This window comes from Anabrus simplex, chromosome 1 (assembly GCF_040414725.1).
Source record: "Anabrus simplex isolate iqAnaSimp1 chromosome 1, ASM4041472v1, whole genome shotgun sequence".
NCBI lineage: Eukaryota > Metazoa > Arthropoda > Insecta > Orthoptera > Tettigoniidae > Anabrus > Anabrus simplex.
Genome location: NC_090265.1, coordinates 1,562,329,589 through 1,562,355,211, shown reverse-complemented (window position 1 = coordinate 1,562,355,211; position 25,623 = coordinate 1,562,329,589). Strand labels below are relative to the sequence as shown.

The 25,623-nt window shown below is 40.6% G+C and overlaps 1 protein-coding gene across 2 annotated transcripts in view; it reads right to left on the bottom strand.

Annotated features, from left to right (window-relative positions):
• The window catches only part of LOC136880707 (midnolin-A), a 235,636-nt gene that overhangs the window by 122,886 nt on the left and 87,127 nt on the right, over nucleotides 1–25,623 (bottom strand). For both annotated transcript variants that reach the window (XM_067153319.2, XM_067153320.2), the window contains exon 3: nucleotides 21,293–21,349. In XM_067153319.2, coding sequence (XP_067009420.2) covers nucleotides 21,293–21,349 — 57 coding nt within the window. The remainder of the gene's footprint in view (nucleotides 1–21,292; nucleotides 21,350–25,623) is intronic.

Here is a 25,623-nt window from a genome sequence, read left to right as displayed (position 1 = left end):
CCGGTAAATTACACGAGGAATGAGCCGGGATCGAACTCGCCACCTCGATCTCGGTAAGTCACCTGAGCAACTCCACTTTCACTTTCATCTACCCTATTCGATCTTCCTTTGTCAACTCTTTTTTTCGATCCCGACACTATTAGGTGTCGAGGCCTAGGGAGCTTTACGTCCTTCGTGACCCTTGTCTTTCTTCGGCCGATACCTTCATTTCTGTTTCTCTGGATTAGTGTTAATAAAGAATGGTTGTCTAGTTGTAGGCCTACTTCCTCTTAAAACAATAGCCGCCGCCGCCGCCGCCACCACCACCACTTAGCTGAGTCCTGGCACTGTTTCAACTTGTGCCAGGAGCATCTTTCCTATCCGACCTTCCTTGGTCAACTCTTGTTCTTTTCCGACCCCGACGTATTAAGTTTGCGAATCCTAGGGAGCCTCATTTTCATTCCTTTGGTGGCCCTTGTCCTTCTTCGGTCGATATCTTCATTTCTCGAAGTGTCGGACCCCGTCCATCTTTTCCTCTCTGATTAGTATTAATAGAGAGTGGTTGCCGAGTTGTACTTCCTATTAAAACAGTAATCACCATCGCCACTTACGTAAAAACAAATAGCAAAAAATATATTGTTTTAAAAAGTGCACTACCACTCGAAACAAACCGTGTAGGTTCAGTCGCTGGAGTTGATTGATTGATTGGATTGATTGATGTTTGTTGTTTGAAGGGGCCTAACATCGAGGTCATCGGCCCGTAATGGTACGAAATGAGACGAAATTATATGACAAATTAACATTTCAAAATCCTCCACTGACCAGAATTCAAAGCGTGAGAACGAAGAATGGATGGATGGATATGAATTTAAAACGATCAGTGGGTCCGACCCACAGTGCCTCACATGCACAGAATCTGGCACAAAACAATAGTATTACGGACCAAGGGACTGCTTCTATAGCACGATGTTGAATCGATTATGCTAATAGTGGAAACGGGTCCAAAATCCAGGTCATCGGACCCTCATAATGGCATTTATCGCTAGGAAAGTAAAACCATGCTATTTGTCATGTTGCGGTACTAATCAAAAGTTGCGTGGACTCGCGGTATTCCACACATTATGGTACTATTCACATGTAGTGTAACGCGCACATATAACACAGACCTATGGTGTTTCGCACATTGCTGCGCTACTTACAGGCAGCGCAAACCTATGGCGCTCCTCACATAAGTGGGCTAACCACAGGGACTCGTACTATCCCGCGGTATTCCTCACATAGTGGGAACTGAGCATAGGTAAGGCAGAACCATGGTGTCGCTCATATAGGGGTACGCATCACAGGTACTGTAAGACCCACATCCTGATTCACACACTGTCACTACTAATCACAAACCTATTGCGTACCTAATATAGTGGTACTACACGCAAGTAAATGCGACCCATGGTGTTCCCCGCGTGGTGGTACTAATCACAAGTAGTTTTATGGTTCTAAGTGGATCACCCCTTGGTCGCCCCTTTTAGTCGCCTCTTAAGACAGCCAGGGGATACCGTGGGTGTATTCCTCGTCTGAGTCTCCCACCCACAGGGGTTTGTGTGTTTGGTCCGCGAGAGGTATTTTATTTCCCTCAAGTCCGCCGGCAAGCCGGTTAGGACCCCCCTACCCGCCAGCTGGGACGCGCCACGTGGGAGTATCACCTCTCCCCCTGCTACGACAGCGTAGTAGGTTCGTGGCGCTGGAGTTGCAAAACAGTGATATCTAAAATGACGAGCGAGCTATGGAACGTAGCGACATGAACTGCTCAAGGTACGTCACTTTCAGAATATCTCCCAACAATATTCAGTGTTTCTTAGGCGGCACTCCAGAGATAAAACTGATATTTTGGTCATTTTAGTTATTTTTAATGACGGAATTGAAAGGATTGAGTTTCTTTTTTTCTTGTTATGAATGAATTCAAACAATTTATCACCGTTATAATGCTTTGTTTGCCAAATGTACATTTAAATCCCATTTTCTCCCTATAATATTCTGCCAAATTGAACAAAATTTGTACGGCATATGTACCACAGCTATATGAAGAAACTTGCGTATGGAATTTTTTTGATTGCAGAATTTTTTCAGGTAGTAGGGATTTTTAAATCCAAAATTTCAGAACGTAAAAATTGCACAAACTTTAGTACGATGTATCTCAAATTACGTACAGAAAATTCGATACGTAGTGCTTTTAAAAGAAGTATTATTATCTACCCGATTACGAATTTACATTAACATGTTCATTCAATTACATGAAAAAATGGAATTAAAAATGTCAAAAAAATTATTTTGGAAAAAAATAGTAATTGTATATGAAAAAAATGTTCGTGATATCTCTACTTTTATGGTGGCGACATTCCAACAATGTTTCGTGAAAATCCGTGCAATAGGTAAAAATATATTTATCTCCAGATTGTCGCCTTAAGCGGAGAAACACAACACACTAGCATATAGAGATAGAATAACCATTTTACACGGTACGCGGCAAAACAAACGACATAGCCTATTTTTACTCGCCTGCTGCCCACGTTCCCGTAGCAACGAGGATGTATTTAGATTGTGGGATTGCTGGCTATTAATTATTGTGAATTCAGTGTTGTGTTGATTTCTACAATTTTGATTCTCACAGAGAAGGTATTTATCGCGGAACATTTGCGGTCATATGAAGTGGGGCGTCAGAATGGGCAGTTTGCTTCACGTTAGAGAACAGCACGAGGAGCTATTTAATAAAGAGGCACCACATATACACTAGTGTCCAAAGTTAAGCATAATCACTAAACGAGGCCATACCGCCTGATAGGAATGTCAGACGGATTGCTGAACAAAAGGAAGCTGACTTTCACACCATGTCACACAACTTGTCCAAAAACAGTGTCAGAAAAATTCTGATAGCTAAGGTACACCTTTGACAACTGGCAATGTCTTCCACAACAAATATGCTGTTAATAGGGTGTATGGTTACACCTAACGGCCACACATGCTTCGCAGCGACATGGCATGCTCTCTATCAGATGATACAAGAGCTCTTGTGGCAGTCGATCCTATTCCTCCGAAAGGGCAATGCGAAGGTCTTGGAGGGTCCTTGGTGGAGACTGACGGGACTCAATTCGCCTCCCCAGTGCATCCCAGGCATGCTCTATAGGATTCGGATCCGCAGACTTCGCTGACCAGTCCGTGCGATGAATGTCTTCCCCAGCCAGAAATTTATTCACCAGAGCAGCGCGGTGTGGTCGGGCATTATCGTCCAGTAAGAGGAGGTCTGGACCAACCGCACCTCTGAAGAGTCGAACATGTGGTCTCAATACCATATCCCTGTAGTTCCGAGCGTGAACAGTGTTCCTCGGACCTGCACATCCTCATGGAGGATGTGCAGGTCCGTACGGCCATTCAATATGACGCCGCCCCACACATGACGCCACCACCACCATACTGGTCCCGTTCCATGATGTTCTTGTGGTTGTATCGGCTACCCGGTTCTCTCCAGATTAATGTGCGACGGGAATCGTTCTGCAAACTGAAGCGGGACTCATCTGTGAAGAACACATGCCTCCATTCATTCAGGTTCGATGTTGACGGCTCCACAGTAAACGGGCCGGTCTCTGTGCTGGAGTGAGCGGGACGCACACCGCTGGACGTCGGGCAAACAGCCCTGCTGTTCTGAGCCTCCGGTGCACAGTTTGCCAGGAAACTGGAACACCTGAGACAGCTGCAAGCTTCGCCGACAATTGTCTTGCAAGTGCACTCCGATTTCGTCGAGCGGTTAAGGCTAGATATCTGTCCTGCTGTGGGGTTGTTACCCTTGGTCGACCTGGTACTGGCCTACGACTAACATATCCTGTACCGAGCTCGATAGCTGCAGTCGCTTAAGTGCGGCCAGTATCCAGTATTCGGGAGATAGCCAGTTCGAACCCCACTGTCGGCAGCCCTGAAGATGGTTTTCCGTGATTTCCCATTTTCACACCAGGCAAATGCTGGGGCTGTACCTTAAGTAAGGTCACGGCAGCTTCCTTCCCACGTCTAGCCCTTTCCTGTCAGGTCGTCGCCAAAGACCTGAGGCTGTGCGACGTACAGCAACTTGGAAGAAAGAAAGAAAGAAAAACCTATCCTGTCTCTCGAAATCGTCTCCAAAGCCTGGAAATGACACTAAGGGCCGGTTCTACCATCTGCTGGTAAAGTGGCTGGCAGGTGCCCGGGAGGTAAACTACCTGGAGGTGTAAATCGGCTGGTACTTTGGCTTGCGTCCAACCACCTCCGTGCAAGCGCTAGGTAGCTACCCGGAGCCAGACACCGATACACGAAGTTGGCTAGACTGATTTTCAGCGACTTCTCGCTTTCGAGTGTGGTGCTATCTATCGTCAGATGCATGAAACTCATTTCGACTGTCTTATTTCCCTGTGCTTGCGTTTGCTGATTATCACCAAAAAGCCTGATAAGGGGAGTCTTAAGAGTTATGGACAACGATTTATGTCAAGCTTTCGTGATTTTAATCTATGATCTTCAAGATCAATACCTAATTGGTATTAAAATTCTCGAGATTACATTTTCTTACGCCCGTTATATCCTGCCATGTAAGGCAGCGTTTTTGAAAAGTATTCTCGCAGTAGATTGATCAAGTCGCTCGCTCCGTAATAGAAGGTACGCAGGTTTTCATCGTATTTCTAATTTACATTTTAAAATGTATTTTCGTTCCCTGCCGTTGTTCTTAACTCTCTTTTACGCGCTTCCATATAGGCCCTACGTAGGCCTACACACACACACACACACACCATCTTCTTTACGGACTGATTACCTTTGAGCATTCTATCTGCAGGCTTCTGTGAATTGATTAAGTATCTCCACGATGGTCTATTTGCAACTAGTTCTGTGACCTCGTTTAATTCCACATGCTTCCATTTATTGATAAAGCATGTCATTCTAATGTTTAACTTTATGAAGATAAAGTTGGAAGGTAGGTACTGTAAATGTAAAGAACTAATCGGGATAAATATCCATTCATAGGAAGAGGAATTCAAGAATGGAATAGTTTCCAATTTCTTCGAAATAATTTACAAGAAGACTATGTAAACAACTAATAGGGAATCTGCTACCTGGGCGACAGTCCTATGTGCTATTAATCATAACACCACTTTCTATAAATACCGTAGCATACATATAAAGCAATTTCCTAGTAGACATGATATTGTGATTAAATATTTCAATGAAATATATTATTAACAAAAGAACGTATGAAAAGAGGAATACAGATTAACAACCCTCATAATGGAAATAAAAAAGTTTCGTCATAATGAAGACTCGAACCTGCATACCTCGTGTTACAAAGTAATATAAGCGTGTTAGCCATTACGCTACGAGGACACTTGAATAGTTAGGATGCATAAATTAAGTTATACCTCGTGTCTGAAAACTGAAAAATTAGAAAATTAAAGCCCATTTGAAATTATTTCCAAATAGATTTTGATTTTATATCCTTTTAAAGTTTCTTTACGAAAGCTTGACTTATAAAATGTGTTCCCTACTAAGCTACCGATGCGAGAGGCTGGTGTGACCGTTGCAACATAAGCGAAGCATTAATGTTCAAGATCCTGCAATACAATATCGGCCACTGTTACAGTATCATGCTTTTTCAGTATATTAAATAGCTCCCTCTGTGGATCAGTGGTAGAGTGTCGGCCTCCGGATCCCAAGATAGCGGGTTCAAACCCGGCAGAGGGAGTCGGATTTTTGAAGGGCGGAAGAAAGTCCATTCGACACTCCATGTCGTACGATGTCGGCATGTAAAAGATCTCTGGTGACACATTTGGTGTTTACCCGACAAAATTCATTAAATCTCAGCCACAGACGCACAAGAGAATTTCGGTTTACTCGGTCTGGCATCTAGTGGGGGCCTAGAGTAAAACGGAACGTCGAAATTGACGAGCAGACAGCCAGATGGCGTCGAATTGAAATGTCTGCACACGGTAGCTGAGGCCATACGATTATTATTATTATTAGTATATTAAGCTAATTTAAGTTGTATGTCACCAGAAATACAGCTAATAATGTTCAACTCTCAAAACTTGCCCGGCAGGTAAAGTCTTATCGGGCCCTCGAAGTGGCCGATAATTTACGCGCCGGGTAACCACGATTTATGCTGCCGATAGCGCTGCCTGGAGGTGGTCGAACGGAAACATCCTTTTACGCGGAGGGCAAATTACGCGCTACTTTACCAGTAGGTGGTAGAACCGGCCCTTAGTCGCACATTCAAGGATACGGCGACTTCGGTCTGTGCCTGGCCTGCTTCCAGGTGGGCGAGTATTCTACCCTGCAAAACGAGTTCCAAATGGCGTCGTCGTGCCATTATGTTGCCACGTTCACCACGAGGCTACACTCCGCACACTACAACAGGGCAAACACAACCGAGGGAATATGGGGCGCAGGGACTGGCTGTGTTTACCTTGCGGTTACGCCGCTAGTCAAAGCAGGGAACACACTTATACAGAGCGAACACGTAAGGTTGGTAGGTGCATATGTCGTGCGATTTGCGGTCTATTTCCTGTTGCCCTGCTTACTCGTAACTTATGCTTAAGTTTTGGACACTAGTGTACAATAATGCTAGCTGTCATTGACGTTCCGTCATACGTGATCAGTACGGCTCGGAAGTTGAGAAAGAATCTTTCTCTGGAGTGTCCAAAGACGAGGCCTAACTCATTCTGGGTCATTGTAGGCCAGAAAATGGTGGGGTCCTTGTTTGCCTCTTTCGTAGTTTTTTCCTTATTGGTCCTTTTTAGCCTTTTTTAGGTCTTAACGGCTTTTTTTGTAACTTCACCTTCTTTCGACTACATTTGTACTGCCAATTCTCAATTCGAGTCATGATTAGTTCACCCATCTTTTTATTTCTAGTAAATACATTTGAACTATATCTTGAGAGAAGATGAAATGAAAATGATACGAAATGAAATGAAAAATGAAACTAGTGCTTAAAAAGAAACAGGGGTATTAAGTGCAAGATAAGTGAAATATTGAAAGAAGAAAATTTTGATGTGTTTTTGGAAAGAAGATATCACTTCATGTATGAAACCTTAACATTCGTTGACAGCGGAGGTAAGTTTCTCTATGCTTCGCAACGTACTGTATGAAAACCTACGATCCTTTACACTTACGAACCTACAGATGACTATTTTGATATACTGCAAACTCAACCGAGGTAAGGTTTCCGAATTCCAAATCCAGTTTAACTAATTTCAATTTCTTTCCCCCAGGATGTCCACTGAGGGTTTTTTAGCTATGTAAATCTAAGGTAAGGTAAGGGTGTATTCTGCCCGAAGGCAGGTCCGAACCTCCGCAGAAGCGTGCCTGAGCCGGAGTTTACGTGCGGTAGGGTGGCCAGTTCCTTTCCGCTCCTCCCTTCCCTTACCACTCCAACAGCGCGTGGCAACCCATCCAAATCTTGACCATGCCCAATGTTGCTTAACTTCGGAGATCTCCCGGGATCCGGTGTTCCAACACTGCTACGGCCGTTGGCATGTCAATCTAAAAATATATGATGTCTGAAAGAAGTATTTCACTAATATTTTTGAACTGTATGTTTTATACCCCCAGAATTTTGCATTTTAAACACTATATTTCTTCATTACATATGTCAATGAAGATAAAATGATGGATGAATTTGGTTCTTCGCATTTTTACGCCCTTTTTGCCAGTGTAAGTACTTTTTGGGATATTATTAGGTCTTTCACAAGTCTTTTTTAGGTACTTTATAGGTCTTCAACTTCCGAGTCCTAGTGATCAGTCTTATGCTAACGAAAGGGAACATCATGGGCACCCGAGAACCGCCACCACAAAATAGAATCGATGACAACTTATTCAACAGGTATTACAGTCTCCAGAAAGTATTCTACGACGAACATCGCTCGAACTCAGTTTGACCGATAGGTCAGCTCGGCGGATGTTGAAAGAGGGGGGTGGATTTGCATACCGCAATCAAGTTTGTCAGGGATGAGCCTGCCCAGTTGCAGTATTTCAGTCCGGAGTTCATGACATATACAGGTAGGGTTCGGATGTTCAGGAAATGTAATTTTTTTTCTCGTGTTTCGTTTTGGTTATTTGTTGCAATTAAGCACATACTCGGGAAGTATCCCTGAAAATCCTCCGAAAGTTTGTCGGAGTTCGGCTTCACCCTGTATAGATGGCACACAAGGGGATTTTTTTTAATGAATACTGCCTTATATTTTAGTGAAATATATATAGCCTACAACAGGTAGGCTATAATTTTTCCTATTACGTTAATGCTTTGCGCAACCACATTCAACAATTCCTTCTCTTGGAACGTCATACTAGGCTTCTTTCTTCGTTTCTGGTCATAATTTGTCGTCGATTATTTGGAAACACCGAACGTTATTTAAACTTGTTTAAATTAAAATGGCGGCAGCTCGTAGTCATTTGTTTTCCGTGCGTCAATATGAAAAACTGAAGGTTCAAATTCAGACTGAAACGAAAACTTAGGTTTGGTAAAAAAGAGAAGTTCTGTGGTGAATAACAGAGTGATGGTTATCCGAGATAATGACATCCGAGTTTTAGAAATCTAAGATAATAGCAAAAGTAACTGTCGTTGGTGAATACGGGCCTTAGAGTAAAACTTGCAGTGCGGGTAATTACGTCCACTGGAATATCACCCTTGTTAACGCATTGAGAAAGGTGTAATGCTCTTCACTCCATTAAAAAAAGAAGTGATCGTACGGTTTCATGCCGTACGGCCAAAACCGTGTAGTGTAAAAGGAGTTCTAGGTGACGTTACTTGGATTCAGTTTATATTTATTTTGAGATAAGTGACGTGGAACCAAACAAGATCACAGCGCTGGTTGCAAACAGAGGAATGTGGGGGCGCTTAGTTAATTCTCTTAGGCTTGCAGACTGAACGTTAAAAAGCACAAGGGTATATCCAAAAGATGTATGAGGTAATATTAAGAATGTAGCAAGTAATGTATGGATTAGCTGCGAGTAGTTTGCGAAAGTATTTTGCATGATAAACAAGCACATTGGAAGCATCGATGAAAATCTCTCAGTCAGGTGGTAATGAATCCACTCATTGTCGCAAGGAGGGTCGTATCAGCATACGAACCCCTAATCTAGAAAATACTAGACACGCCTCTCTTCTTGACGGATGTGACGCCATGGTAAAAGAGGAACTGGGATCACATCAATAGCGAGTTCGTCACTCCAAAGGTCATGCAACGTGCAACCCTCGTGTCTGCTCCATAATTCACAAGCTCTTCACTTGGAGATTAGAGGAAGAAAGATCTTTTGTACAGAAACAGACCAGTTATTCTTCACTGTATGGGTACAAGAAGACAACAAAGGTCACTGATCCTACACCTAATCTGTTTGAAGAATTTGCCCCGTAGCCGTAAGGTCTCCCGTGCTTTTCCGGTAATATTCAGAGAATTGTATCTGACATTCGACATAGATGCAAGATATTCTCAAAACATTAGTAGCTAACAAACATCCCTCTCTTCTAACAGTAACAATTCAGGAACAATGGCAAATGAGATAACACATGGTTTATGTTCTAAAACCTAAATAAACCACTACTGTTAGCTAAACTAACATTCCTTCACTAATAATCCCTCAAAGTTCCACGTGATTTGTAGTTTCAAGTTACCATTTTTATAAGTAATTCTAGGTACAGAAGTAGAAAAAATTCTAAGAGGCAATAACAGTAAAGTAAAAAAAGAGATAATATTACATGAGATACAAAACTTACTTCAGCAGCAGAAGACATTGTGGATTCTTTTTAAATTTGTTTTTGACTATAAGCAGAAGGTAACCTATTTCGTAAGTATCCTATCGTTAAAATTAAACAACTTGTACTACTACTACTACTACTACTACTACTACTACTACTACCAAGAAAACGCTGACAAATGAAACAAAGTTACACTACTCTAAGCATAAAAGCATATATATATATATATATATATATATATATATATATAAAGAAAAATCACCTCACTGGAAACAAAAACTAAGTTTACACTTATTTCACTACTACTAGACTATACATACTATACTATTTTAATAGGTCAGCAAAGTCAGTTTTCTTCCAGTTCTATGCCTGACACGGTGCCTGCTGACTAACTACTTACAAATTCTGGTATAAGTTGCAGAACCGTAGTCGAGGTAAATATTATTATTATTATTATTATTATTATTATTATTATTATTATTATTATTATTATTATTAAATGAGCCTCCGTGGCTCAGACGACAGCGCGCCTGTCTCTCATAGCTAGGTTCCGTGGTTCAAATCTCAGTCATTCCAAGTGAGATTTGTGCTGGTCAAAGCGGAGACGGGACAGATTTTTCTCCGGGTACTCCGGGTTTCCCTGTAATCTTTCATTCCAACAACAGACTCCAATATCATTTCACCTGTCATTCATTAATGATTGCCCCAGCGGAGTGCGACAGACTTCGGCAGTCGGCACAATTCCTATCCTAGCTAGCCGCTGGATGGGGCTTCATTTCATTCCTGACTGTCGAATGACTGGAAACAGACTGAAGACTTTCATTTTCATTATTATATAAGCAGGAAGACTGTAGTACTTTTTGGATCGTAGTGCCGGGTTAGGATTCCCTCACTCAGCCTCAGCACCGAATGATTTGAAAGACTATCTTTCCTCCAAACTATTCTTGAGAAATATCTCTCCAGAGTTCTTGGTGCATTGAAACCATTTTTCTTCCTGCCACTTAAAAGTTCTCCCGTCGAGTCTCGTTTCTCAACACTAGAGACTGACTGTAGCATTGATGCAAAATCCAGAAAACTGGCACGTGTCATCTCTTTTACAACAAATTATTTCTTCTTTCCCACTGTTCGAACAAGCAGGAATCGGTCGTACAGATGTAAAATTAGATATTCTAATTTCTTGTTCTGTTTTGTTTAGATTTATTTGCCCATGATCGGCATCACATTCCATATGCGAGTGTTCACTGACGAACTTATGATCAATTATTTCCAAAGAAGGCTTGTTCTGCATAAGACTTCAAAAATTCTGCTGACACATCGAAGCTTCTGTTTTGGCCTCCACAGGCGTCAGAGAACAGAACAACTTTGGTCACCTTCGCTCAGTGGTCCGCAAAGTGCGGGGCGTCTAAGATAGGAAGTTCATATGATGATACAAACTTCTCATTTTTGAACAATTATTACTGCCATCCTCATTCTCAGTACAGTAGGCCAGACGAGCTCTTCTACTCCTATACAAAACTAATATATTTTCACGGAAACACTCTACCTTACAATTTCATAACTTCTGAACAGAAAGGCTGGCAATTAGACCCTGGCAGCACGAGTTCGGAGATAGGTGCTGTCACATCTCTTTGACCACAGGAATTACACCAGCGCCCTTTCAGATCCGAAACTACCACCCGTGGCGCCAATTTCCACCCATTATAGCCTAATGACAATATGCCACACTGTTGCTGCCACTACCCCACTACGCTACGAGAATAGATACTTCTTTTTCAGCCCGAAACTCGTAACTCAGTGCGAAGACTTGGTGAACAAAACACTGCTTTACAGGTGGATTTCTGTACTTTCCGAATAGGGGTAGTTAACGTTTTTTTAGTTGTAAATGTATAGTCATAATCCTGGACAAGTGGCTGATTCACAATGGTAAAACAGATTAAAAGTTTATTATTAATTATTTGGGCGACTGCCCTAAATGCTGATCAGAGGTGATTGATTGAAAACAAAAGTGTGCAAATATCAAGACGATCATCTAAAACTAGGTTTAACTAACATTCTTATGAATAACCAGGAACGGCCACAGTAGGTTGTGAAACTTATAAACCTTACAAGATACTTCCACACAAAACATCTAGAGCATGTGAGTAAACCTATAGACTTTCAGTGTCACGAGCAACAACTGAAAGTAAATGTCATATACCTAAAAAGGCAGCTACATTTTCTAAGAAAATACTAAAAGCATCCTTAGAAGTTTCAACTAGGACCATCTGCTGTCAAAGACCCCTAATTAAGTAGTAGTAGTAGTAGTAGTAGTAGTAGTAGTAGTAGTAGTAGTAAGACAATTTCTCGAGAGTTGGCTTTTGATGCAGTCTAATGAGCAGCAAGAGTGAAGGAAAGAAGGAAGAGGGGGAACTCAAGAAATGTTATGCTCCAGAAAGGGGACGGACATAAGTTTGCGGAGGACTGCTAGCTGGTTAAGGCAGAAAGCTCCTCATACAAACAGGTTGTGATTTGTTTGGCACCAAAGGCACCTTCTCCCTCATGCCATATGTAATATGTTACTTCTTCAGTGCCCTAATTATGGACTATTAGTGCGCTGTCGCTTATAAAATTCACCCGAGCTCGTAAGGAAAGGGATCGGAAAACTTCTTACAGGGTCACGTTTAGCAAGCTTCTTATTCTGTTTTAATTGGTACGCAGTCATCAGCCAACCGGTGATGACATTTTAATTCTACTTCAAGCTGTCCCCTCTCATCGAAGTCATTCGTGCTTTTAATTCTCATTTTTTAAATGCCATTTGTAGTAGGTATCCACTTGTGGAACTACAAAGCTGAGATTCAGTTTTTAGAACTCCGTGAATAAAGCTTTCTAGACACTGGATTAGGATTATGTTCACAATACCGGCCTTGCTAACTGCCTTATTGCAGTTTCAATGTGAAAATATCTTAATACTGATCACGATACTATTTACAGAAACAACACATTTCTGAATAAATAACGAGCGCAGAAACCAGATGTAGGAAACAAATGGTTTTCCAAATAGATTTCCCGAATTCACTTCATTAAGTCCGTTATATCATGAAGCAATGTTGCAAGGGGGTATTTTATCCCTCCTTGAAATTCTGCCACAACCAATAAATGCTTGAATATGAAAAATAAGTTAGGGCCTACTGTTTCACAGAGTAAGTATTGCAGTTCGCTCAGATTTCCCACGCGCGTGCCCTGGTCCGGCAAAAAAGACCGCAGGCGATACTGAGGGGCGAATCATTAGAATTCTACCATGGAAAGTACATGAAGTTCGATTCAGCCGTTCAGACGTAGTATTGGAATAGACTGGCATCGTTTCAGATCTATTAATATATATATATATATATACAGATAGTCAATATGCTCTTCATCAATTACAGTATTCTTAAAGTTAATCGTCACCAGAATCACAGAGACTTAACTGATTAACTGATGAGCGAGGCATGAACTATTTTAGCGTTTCGCATGGAACCTGAAATTTCTAACCCCTATACTTTGCAGCTAGTATCCCGCACAACACTTCGCCAGACAGAAAAAGGACTCGTGCGGGAAGGGGGAAGCAGTGCACCAGCTGTCGAGGGCACTGCCCAACGGAGGACAGAAGGAATGAGAGTCCCGAACGCGAGCTAATTCATCGGGGAGTAATTACTAGTCTCTTGCATGCTGCGCTCTCTCATCGATCGCACATGCTCATTGCTAATTATTTGAATGACTATTCAGGACTGGAGGTTACCCCCTACATAGTTTCAACAAACTAACAAAATGTTCCTCACTCCTTTTATGCTATCAAAATGAATGTATCGCATCAGCGTGTGAAGCAACAATGCCAAGTTTTCCTACTATAGTGTCTCCTTGTCTATTTAATCACCTATTCAAACTGCCACGAAGTAAGATTTTAGTCTTACGTGTCTGTTGATAATGTGATCATAATCACAAGACTTCTAGGTTTACAAGGAATCCCAATGACAGGAACGTGAAGTTTCATTTTAAAAACCACACATGCATAGACGGATGTTCGAACCGTAGCCACCTTATTTTAACCAAATAAAAAATTCTAAAAATACGAAATTTTACATGCTCCTAATGCAACGTTTGCCGGCTGAATTCTTCGACCATCAATCACTCCAGTATCACGAACAAGTGAAAATAGATCTATCCATATGAAACTTGCCGACTGTTCCGACTACATACGTATATCGAAACTCAATACTGAATAACATTTTCTCAAGCTGGCAACAGAGTATTCTAATATTCTAGCCAAAACGGTGAAACACTGCCCTGGTAAGCATGCAATTACTTCAAATCCGGTTCCTCAACTAATTTTTATTTCACACTAGCGTCATGGGTTCGACTGAATCGTAGCATACTGATTAGTTAACTACAAAACCTCCTAAATGCCTTATCAAAACTTACCTTACTCAATCTAGATCATTATCTCCTCTCGTGGATTAGATCACACCCTATCCTTGGATCATATTTAATGTCGTTAACGGGGAATGGCAGTTGTAACGGTAGTGGTGATTATTGCTTAAAGAGGAAATGAAACTGGGAAAACAACCATCCTCTATAAAAACCTTAAACATGACAATGTTCTTCGAAAATAGTTGTACATTGAAAATGAAAACCTACAACCTGTTTTCCAGTCAGTGGCTTGGTCAGGAAAGGGATGAATGAATGAATGAATGAATGAATGAATGAATGAATGAAGCCCCCATCTTGCGGCGAGGATAGTAATCGTGCCGGCTGCCGAAGCCTATCGCACTCATTTGGGGCGATGATTAATGACTGACAGATGAAATGAAATGATAGTGCAGAGTGTTGCTGGAATGAAAGATGACAGGGAAAACCGGAGTACCCGGAGAAAAACCTGTCCAGCCTCCGCTTTGTCCAACACAAATCTCACACCGAGTGACCGGGATTTGAACCAAGGAACCCAGCTGTGAGAGGCCGACGCGCTGCCGCCTGAGCCATGGAGGCTTTGAAAATAGTTGTACATTACCATTTACGAATATATATTTAAATAATGAAGAATGTTACCCTTTACCTTCATGGAACTCTTCTAATTCGGTTTAATAATTATTTCAGTCTTTACAGATAGTGTATCTCAGGAGTCACATCGCCAAGCCCTGGGAGATTTGGAACTGTAACGTCAAATTGTGTTAATTAGTTAGTTGTTCATTAGTTACAAATTAATGATTTGCATTTTAATGTATTATGTTTGGTGAAAATTATGTTTAATGGATGTGTTTTTACATATTCTTTCAGAAAAAGAATTTTTTATAAGTCATGTGCCGGGAAGATACCATCAATACTGCCAGTCCAAGGGACAGAATCTGACACAGAAGATGATTTAGATGGAAATGTAGATGAAGGAAGTTTACTTCAAAACAGAGAAGAGGTATATCGTCCGAATTCTGAACCTCAGGAAGATGAAGTAGACCTGAGCTGTGATACTGACATATGCAATGCCTCTGAATCATAAGTACGATTCAGTATTTTTGTTTAAATCATTGTCATTTATATGATTTTTAGGTTTAATTAATCAATATTGTAATATTTTGTCCATGTTTATAGTATATAAAGCTGTTTTAAATCGTCTGATTTGAAACCTACGTTACTTCTTTCTAGTTCGCTATTCTTGGCAATGTATTCTGTAAGATACTACTCGAAAAGTGTAAAAAAAAAAAAATCTAATTTTTCACTATATTTTTATTTATTATAACTTTTCTACAACATATTACACTAAGATACTTATTTTAATTCTAAAATTCTGGATGTGTCAAGTTTAGGGTTAACACTAATCAGAGGGGGGGGGGGGGGGGGTTCGGCCCAGCGGTGTAGGGGGCAACGCTTCCGCCTGTCACTCGGCGGCTCTGGGTTCGATTCCCGGCCGGGTAAGGTTTTTTTAATTGTACATTATTAATATCCGTGGCCTGGGGACTGGGTGTTTGTGTCGTCCTTAATGTTACTTTCCTCACATTCAACACTTTACATTTCAGCAATTTGAGCTCCTTCAAATACTACCGGAATGAGCCGGGACCGAACCCACCAACTTGGGTTCAAAATACCAGCGTTCTACCATTTGGGACACTCAGCCCGACCGTCTAAGAGTGTGCAACCTCTGGTAGTGCTCTGAAACTTCATTACTGTTGCTTCAACTCTGGTTTCATACCGCTTTGTTATCACCCAGTTTAAAGCCAGCTTGCTCTAGCTGTCAGTTTATGAATCTTATTTGAGTTTCCTTCCAGGCGTTCTTAAAATGTACTCTTGTTGAACACATTAAACTTCTTTTTTAGAGTCAGTTTCCCCCTGTATATTTATTTTACAGACCAGGTAATTAAACAGCTTTACTTTTTTTAATGTACGTGCTTTCGATTACTATCTTTCTAGATCCTCGGTAAATCACACAGGGAAATTGAGCAGTGTTCATACGGTGAACGGCGGGGGATGACTGTTCCGAAACTAGAAATAAAAACCAGTCACGAATTGTCACACAGCGGTTCCAAACGCTTCTCCACACGCTCAACATACCGAATACAGTACATACTGTACAGCGCATAAATTCCATTCATGTATCTAAATCTCTTTGAAAGAAGACTTTCACTATGCAGGAAGTGAACAGGTTCTACTGTAATGATGCGGACAGCACCTTGCCACAGTAAACTAACCCAATGTTAGGTAGCTATATAAAGTATGAAGTGAATAAAAATGGCAGAATATAACACAAGTCCTGCATTAGCTACGTTCACAATACAGAAAAAGGTAGCAGTTTAGACTAAAATATACAGACTCCTGAAAGAATGTTTTGATTGTCTGCAAATAATCGTCTAAGTTCACAAACATGCACCGAATCTTAAGACAAATGAAACCGCATTATCCTCTCCATTTTTCGAAGCAAATGTACTTCAAACTGACGAAACAAATTATAGCGACAAATAGCCAAAATTTGCACATCTCACATTATTATTATTATTATTATTATTATTATTATTATTATTATTATTTCGTGTAGCTATTGCAAGCCTGGTGCAGCCCTTGTAAGGCACACCCTCCGTCAAGGGTGGGCGGCACCTGCCGTGTATAGGAAACTGCTTTTTTGTGGTGGAGAATAGTGTTGAGTTAGATTGCAGGGATGTTGGAGATAGCACAAACACTCATTCCTGGAGCCAAGAGAGTCATTTAAGATTAAAATCTCCGACCCGACCGGGAATCGAACTCGGAAACCCTCTGAACCGAAGGCCAATGCGTCGATCATTCAGCCAAGAAGCCGGGTAATATAATAATAGGTCTAATAATAATAATAATAATAATAATAATAATAATAATAATAATAATAATTGCGGCGTGACCATTCGGGTGCTAGAGATTTAAACAGACGCCAGAGAATCGGATTTGCCCCTCATGAAGTCTTTAATCCTTAATGTGCCGAAAGATGATTTTTTTAAGAAGTACAAATAGATATACTTCCACAATATGCCAATGAACTCAAGAGGGGATCGAACCCGCTAACTCGAGAACAGAAGGACGACTAACTGACTGCGTCACTAAGGTCTCGGTCTCTTCCCACCACCCACATTCCGCCCTACTCAACGTCGCGTTATGCCACAAATATAGCCTTATTGATCATGAGGCTTTCTCCATTTTCACTTAGGCTATATAGTGAAGACAACGGCTTCAATATTTTACTATTCAGCATTTCTAATCATTAGATTGCGTGCCAAAAACCTGGAATCAATTCCAAATCTATCCTCACTGTTCATATGCAGTTAGGGCATATGAAGCTATTGATAGAGATTCGTCAGTCGGAAGGATACGTGCAGATTCCTCGAAGGTGAGGTTTAGTACACAGGCAAGACGAGTTAGCCTACTGTTTCATATTCTTGCCAGCGAGTGTACTTGGTGAGAGGTGGGAAGAGGTAAGTTGGAAGGAAGTGATTTGAAACAAAGAACTGTACTCTATCTCGTCTTAAAATGGGAAGAACCGCCCCTCGCACAGCTAACTCGCCCAGTGAATGTATGAGAATATTCTGGTATCTTCATAGCGAGATTCTACTAATTATATGAAATACATTCCACCGCCAACAAAAGTCGCAAATGTGCCATTTCAAACTACAAATCCAGAATGGTCCAGAAAAAGCGAAATAAAGTAAAAAACCAATTTTCGGAAATACGGAGCCAGCGTGCATACTTTGAAACTCATCGTAGTCTTTATAACTTGCTCCAGGCCACAGGCATTCCTGACTGAAAACAGGTTCAAGCTAGCCGACTATTTTAGAGGTGTAAATGAAAGATGCGTAAGCCATGTCGTTTCAACGTAGTTGATAGCTCTTTATTACACTCCCATTCATTGAACATAAATGTATAAAGTAAATTAAACGTGGATATGAATTAATATGAATATCTCTCTGCTACATTTTACTTTGTTCCATAAATGACAGGTCCAATAAGAATAGAACACCCTATGGGCCGGGACTTGGCGCAGCGAGCGACACAATTCCGTCTCCATGGTTACCGCACTGGGAGCCTGTGCAGTGTGCAGGCAAGCCGGCCAGCACCCTAACAAAAGTGCTAGTGACGTCACAAGAGGCCTGCATGAGGGAGACCACATCACGGTCCTTATCATGGAGCCCAAGCGTGTTCATGAAAAGGCAAATAGATCGTCGTCCAATGACTGGCGCCACATGATACAACTAGATAACGACAAAATGCTGATGTCACCCCCAAGTTCCACGAGGAGGCAATAGGAAATACACAATGAGTTCAAGGACTGTTTGGATGTAAACTTTCGACTAATTTAAACCAACATACCTGACATTGCTTCCACTTGTGACAGGCTTCTCTTTTTTTCTACACTACCTGCCTTGTTCACCCCTTGTTCCCATCCCGCCCTCTACGGTATTGGATTTATAAGACACGTAGGATGTCTTCCCATTTTCACTGCCTATTGTGGCCCGTCCCTTTCCTTCTTTCTTTCCCCACCGGGCGAGTTGGCCGTGCGGTTAGGAGCGCGCAGCTGTGAACTCGCAGCCGGGAGATAGTGGGTTCGAACCGCACTGTTGGCAGCCCTGAACATGGTTTTCCATGGTTTCCCATTTTCACACCAGGCAAATGCTGGGGCTGTACCTTAAGGCCACGGCCGCTTCCTTCCCATTCCTGGGCCTTTCCTTTCCCATCGTCGCCGTAAGACTTATCTGTGTCGGGGCGACGTACTTTCCCCCCCCCCCTCCATCTTCCCCTTAGTGCAGGGGTTACGTGGTGCCAGAAGCGACCACATCAAAATCGTGCCGCTAGCGACCAGTCAATCATTCAATCACCACTGATCTGCATTTAGGGCAGTTGCCCAAATGGTTGATTGTCAGTTGTTTCTGTTTTGAAATAATTTCAGAGAATTTGAAACTTTATCGAATATTTCCGTTTGTAAATTACTCCAATCCCTAGCTCCTCTTGCAATAAACGAATATTTGCCCAAATTTGTCCTCTTGAATTACAAATTCATCTTCATATTGTGATCTTTCCTACTTTTAAAAACACCACACAAACGTTTTCGTACAGACCAAGTGGCCGCGCAACTTGCGTCACGTAGTTATCAGCTTGCATTCGGGAGAGATAGTGGGCAACCCGTGGTTACCCATTTTCATACCAGGCAAATGCTGAAGCTGTACCTTAATTAAGGCCAAGTTCGCTTCCTTCCTACTCCTACGCCGTCCCTATTCCATCGCCGCCATAATACCTACCTGTGTCGCTGCGACACAAAGCAAAACCTTAAAACATAAAAATTGAAAAACGTATTCGTGTACTAATATCGTTCCATACCATCTCTCCTGTGACAGTAGGAACATACCGATTAATTTAGCATTTCGTCTCCTTTCTCCCAAGTCTTAGCGTAACGGTACAAGCTACAGATCTGAAATTTACGGCAATGTGATCCTCTCCGTAAGATCTATTACTTGAGTTAATTTCGTGCATGAGTTACCTTTCACCTGTATATATTGGAATGTGCTTTGATTGTGTAACATGGTCTCACGAAACTTCTAAGTATCTGAATAAATGCTACCACTTCTTGAGATTACCTTGAATGTTTTCAAATTTTATCTTCTGGCGCAGGAAAGGTCCGAGGACATGCTTTTTTTCTTTTCGGTACACCCCCCATGGAAGTGCGCCATGTGTACCGCTGTAGGCGTTTTCTCTGCGTGTAGGTGTAATTGTTCGGGCTAGGAATGGGAAGAGGTCATCGCCATGAAAAAAGTACCATCCCAACATCCGGATTGTCACTATTTATCTGAACCATCCCGAAATTTGGCTGGAGATGGAAATGGAAAACAAGAAAAACATGTTTTCGAGGATGAACGACGGTGGATTAGAACCAAGACGTCTCCTGAAGTAGCCGTAACGTACTGATATCACCTGTTTGGTACCTTCTCCTAGACATGGAAACAGTCATGTACATTCCCCCCACCCCCACCCCGAATATAAGAAAAAAAAACCTTCATCCATTGCCTTCCTGTATCAAAAATCGGAAGAGATGATAATGTAGGGTCCAAATAATATGCTCATGGGACACTGACACTGATTCTTCACCGTTTTGCAGTTGAGGTGTTAACACGTGGAGAGCTGGCTTTTCATCTTTGATGAATGTGTATATGGTATGACTGCTGCCAAGATGCGTGTGCCACGAGCCAAATGTCACGGGGAGCTGTTGGGTCAACCGGACACGAACTTCGCCAGTTACAGCAGTCATGATGAAACTTGCATAATTAGGTCCCTGGGGCACAATATTCCCTCCTGCTCAAGTTTTTTACCACCAATATTTAACAAACGAAAGACGAAATGCTGTGTATTATCCAATCAAGAAACAAAACACGGAGTACCATTCATTACAATTCTTAAGGATGACAAAGCAAGCAAGATTTGTAGCGGTAGTTTCGACGTGGAATCTTGAACCACAGAAATTACTGGATTACATTATTTCGGAAGTGAAATACTCGGATTTGAATCGCATCCTAGCTATCACTTCAATATATTGACATGGGTTTTACAACAACTCTTCATCTCAGCTTCTGGTAATTTGTTTTTAGTTCGCAACTTATCGCCCAGGATCCATCTTTACTCGTGTCCGACCTCCATTATATTCAGTTCCCTTTAAAGCCCAACGTTTTATTCATGTGCCTACTACCTTCTCGGCAATTATTGCCCTTTTTCTCAAACCTTTAATAGGGCTGATTTTAAAAATCCATGTTAATCGAACACTGATCATTGTGATTTTTTTTATCCTTATCAACTGTGCTCGATGAGTTTGCCTATTCTTGTTGTCTTCCATAACACCTGTAAAAAATAAATGTGTGTTCGCCAGATAGATTAAGAGTTTTAGTACGCTGATCCAACCAACCTAATTCGTTCACACAAATTATATGGTACACACTCCATTGAAACATAAAGCATTATTAATTGGTATGAATCATTATCAGTCACATATCTATTTCTGGAGGGAATGTACGATTAACACAGAGAGAGCCTTGGCCTCGAAATTGTTCCTACCTGAGAATCGTTCAGACTTTCCAAGGCCTGCATGACGCTCTGCTCCGGCCGCTGCGCCTAAAACAAAGAAGTAAACCTTGTTTAAAAACTCAAACCTACAACATAAAGAACATCACTTTTTTTTTTAGAAAACATTAGTAGACTCAACGGCAAGACGTCTCTGTTACTCTTCGAGAAGAAAATTATTTTCTTAAACTAGTAATTCGAGGAAATGAGGAAGGTGTTCAGAGGTTCTAAAAGGACTGGGAACTGGTACGTCGCGAAACCGTGTGCCTGTGCCATGCAAATGCACCAAAAATTAACTCATTTAAACGGTTAAAATTGTGAACATGCAGGTCAGACGAAAAGTAGTATTTAGTAATTATCTTATTAACCCAAGAGGAAATAAACAATTGTAAGACCATTCACAACAGATTCCAGACGTTTTAGATCATAGACACATTGTTGCAAAAATGTGATTCTCGTCCAAAGAAGGAAATCGACTCTGCGAAGATGCGCGAATGCCGCGAAATGGACCGGAAAACGAACAGCGTAAGTAGCCTCTCTCTGGTGTCCACGAAGTAACTATCGGCGGGCGAGCGAAATAGGTTATGAGGCTTTGCTACAGGCCTGCTGCTTGTTACACGCTTCGTAGTGTACCTGCAAAAGAAATCAACAAGAGAAACCCATCAGAATTAAGTACGTGTAGCCGTTCAAACATGAAAAATTTTATTGGAGTCATTGCACAGGATTCCAGGGTGAATTAAATATACATTTTATTTTGACAGAATTTCCAAAATTGAGCACTTGTTACTTGCACAATGATTCTGATATTCGTCCCATGTCTACATTATTCTGAACGTCTGCGAAAATCAACCAGAAGCAAGCTTTAACAAGTCGAAATTATTTTCGAAAATGTAGTTTAAAGGGGCGTTTATTTAAGATTCACTTAACATTTTCAAAATAAATGACTTAATGATTATAGTGTAATGAAGCCGTGAACGAAGGGCAACAGCACTTACCGAACGGTTTTGTTGTAACAGGTAAATTTTGCGAAAATGAGCATACAATATAAATAAAAAGTGAAACGTCACGTTAATCAAAGCTTTAGTTAGTTTGCATGATTTTACGTTTCTCTATAAGTAGTGACACGAAATATGGACGAAGGAATACATTTCGAAATATCCCTAGCAGACTACGGGACTTAAATCAAAATTACCAGTCCAATAAAGAAAATAACACTGATATGTTGAGGTTAGAATTGCTGTTTTTTTTTTCTGGGAAATCCCATGCATGTCTACCTACCATCGCACGACCAATAACAATGTTTCCATCTCGCCACGAACACACGGCCTGCTAAGCGATTAGTTCAGACCAGCTTTTGTTCGGGAATATGGTCGTGAGAGCATGACAAGGCCGACACTCCCCTCTAAATTAACACTGCGGAACGAAGACGGGGAGGAGGAAAGAAGAATACTTGATTATCCGACTCCGGTCTTCAATACCTAAATATATATGACGAAGAAACTATTGTTGAGAAGGGGACAATATAATATTTGTTGAAAATAAGATACAGTATATATTGATAGAATACATTTTGGGACATCCACGGACTCTTAGTTCTTGCAGCGAGAGTATGGATGACGATGACGATTAAGATGATCAAAACACGTCTATAACAAACACCATAGGAAGGCATGGACAACTCCATTGAGATTTTCAACACATTTCCTATTTCTTTGCAAACATTTAAGGAAAAACTAGGAAAACAACAGATAAGGAATCTGCCATCTGGACGATTGCCCTAAATGCAGATCAGTAGTGATTGATCGAATTAGTCTATACACTGACGGCAATAACACACCACGTTATCCAATATAAATACATGAAATGCACTAAATTGCTTTTTTCATAGAAGGAACATGATACACTAGAGACCAGAAACCCTGTACAGCGCCTGCTCGAATGTCACTAAAACACAAACGAAAGTGAGGTGATGTGGTTTGAAATGGCTTATACAGATTGAAACCTTTCATTCATTTTATTAATGCAGCGTTAGGATTTACTTATATTAGATGAACTGTTGGAGGTTACCGAGTTATGATGATCCACGGCATTATCGTCAGATATAATTAATGACATATTAATGGTGTGATACTGTGGAAATGAAATAAATAGGGTCTTCGATGGATAAATAAAGGATATTAAGGTGACATTATGTCTTCAGATAATCCAGGTTAGAAAATTTAATATACGTCGATCAATAAGACGAATGAAGGTGGGGCATGTCTTCGATTATATTATGCAGGAAATGATTGCTGCTTTGAAAAACCAGTATTTATACACGTTATTTGGTCATGTCGACATGATAGAGCATGTATGTTGTTTATGGCTTATTTGATCCAGAATTATAGGGTTACGACTTCTTTTCTGGTAATAAAGCATTTGAATCAACAGCATGAAAAAACCTAGCAAAGCCAATATTCCCGGTAAAATGCTTCTACGTAAATAAGATAAGTAGTTAGCGTATTTCATCTTGATGGTTATGCTTTATTTAACGTATAGGTAGGGACCTGTATTTTTAGTTTCATTTTTTGGTGGAAATCGGGGTTATTTTTGAAGAATTTCGCGTTATTTTGAGTCATGTTATGTTTTGGGATTTGAAAGGTACTTTTTGATGTAAGTAAATTATTGAAGAACAACATGTAATTTCATTTAAAGACACATTTTTATCATTCAATTATCCCTGAAGAAGGCATAAAATGAAAGAAAAATACATTTTTTTTTTCCTGTCAAAGGAGAACATTGTAACTTTCCTGTTGCAACGGCAGGTCGCCTAAAACTCCTGAGAAGCAAGAAAAGAAAAGTTCACAGTCAACGTTAGCACATGGTTACCACAATGGTTGGAGAGTTCTGGCACCAAACTCAGAATGACTGTCAAGCAATCATAACTTTCATAATATTTAGCCTATTTATTTTCACCCATTTGATTGGTTTGTTCTTGAAGTTCACAGTATCCTTTTGTAATCACTGAATCATTCTCATTTTTAAAGAATGGAATAAACTTCGCTTTTTGCACTAGTGCTGAATCGACATTTCTGTTAATTATTAATACTGGACTGAACACTTATGCAAAGAAAATTTATAAAGTAGACATACTTGCGTTATTGTCTCATTTCGTTTTATTTCGCGAAAAAAATCTGTCCAATTTTCGAACTGTTAACAACGTTATGTGTAGGTAACTGTTTCCCAAACATTTCAGGGAATATTGTTTAGAAGTCTGTGTTATCGCAAACGCGAAAAATGCAGATCCCTACGTATAGGACAAGCATACTGGATGTGATTTTTGGCATTTCTTCGTTGGTATTTGAGTTAGGTTATGTCCATGCGAATTATAAACAACGTTGAATACTGAAGTGTGTTGGATGATGTATGGAATATTTCAGTTTCATTTAATTTCACATAGACCATAGAGCTTAAATTTCCTTTTAAGTATTTGTATGAATAAATAGATATTAAATAAGCAATAAATGGATTCCCAGAACGATAATTTCATACGAGATAGAATTATTTTAATGTTCGGACGGTGCGAATAGGAAGATCCCATGCTGAAATATTTTTAGACAGACCTTGCTAAGATGTGATTATTATTTTTAAAGTGCGCTGCGTATAACTGAAATGTATTTAAACAAATATTAAATGATCAACCTAGTAAATCGGAAGCACAATACTATCTCGTTATGTCAAAATAAGCAAGTAATATCTCCAAACAATCTTAAGATTTTAATCAATTTAGATACCGTATTGTTTTATATAGAAATTATCGGTTGAACAATTAATTAGGAGATATGTAATTTCATCTTATAACACGATAATTAGACTCTGTAGTGATGAAATAATTTTAAATTACACTAATTACCTGTCATGAAAATACCTGAAATGCCTAATAACTGTACGCCCGGGGTAGATAGTGTCTTATGCTCGTGCACATTTTAAAATAGCAGCCGCGGAAATTTCATTGTTATAATACCAGGTATTTTCATTAGTATTATCCCACGGAAAGCAATGAGACAGGTACTATGTATATGACCGAAGGTATTCTTCCAACTCATCACAAATACATCCACCAATTACGACTGTGAAATTCTCCGCGAGCATCACATGCTCATGAGCCAGACTAGATCCTAGAATTAACGGTGTCACTAACATTAGCGTGACACGACTGACCGAGCTAATTCTGGCCTTCCACCCACGTCCATGTTTTCCATAAATGTGACGCCCACGTTATAGTTTTGTTTCCAGGATCCTTCCAGTTTCTAACACACAAGTGATAAATGTTACATTGTTGACGA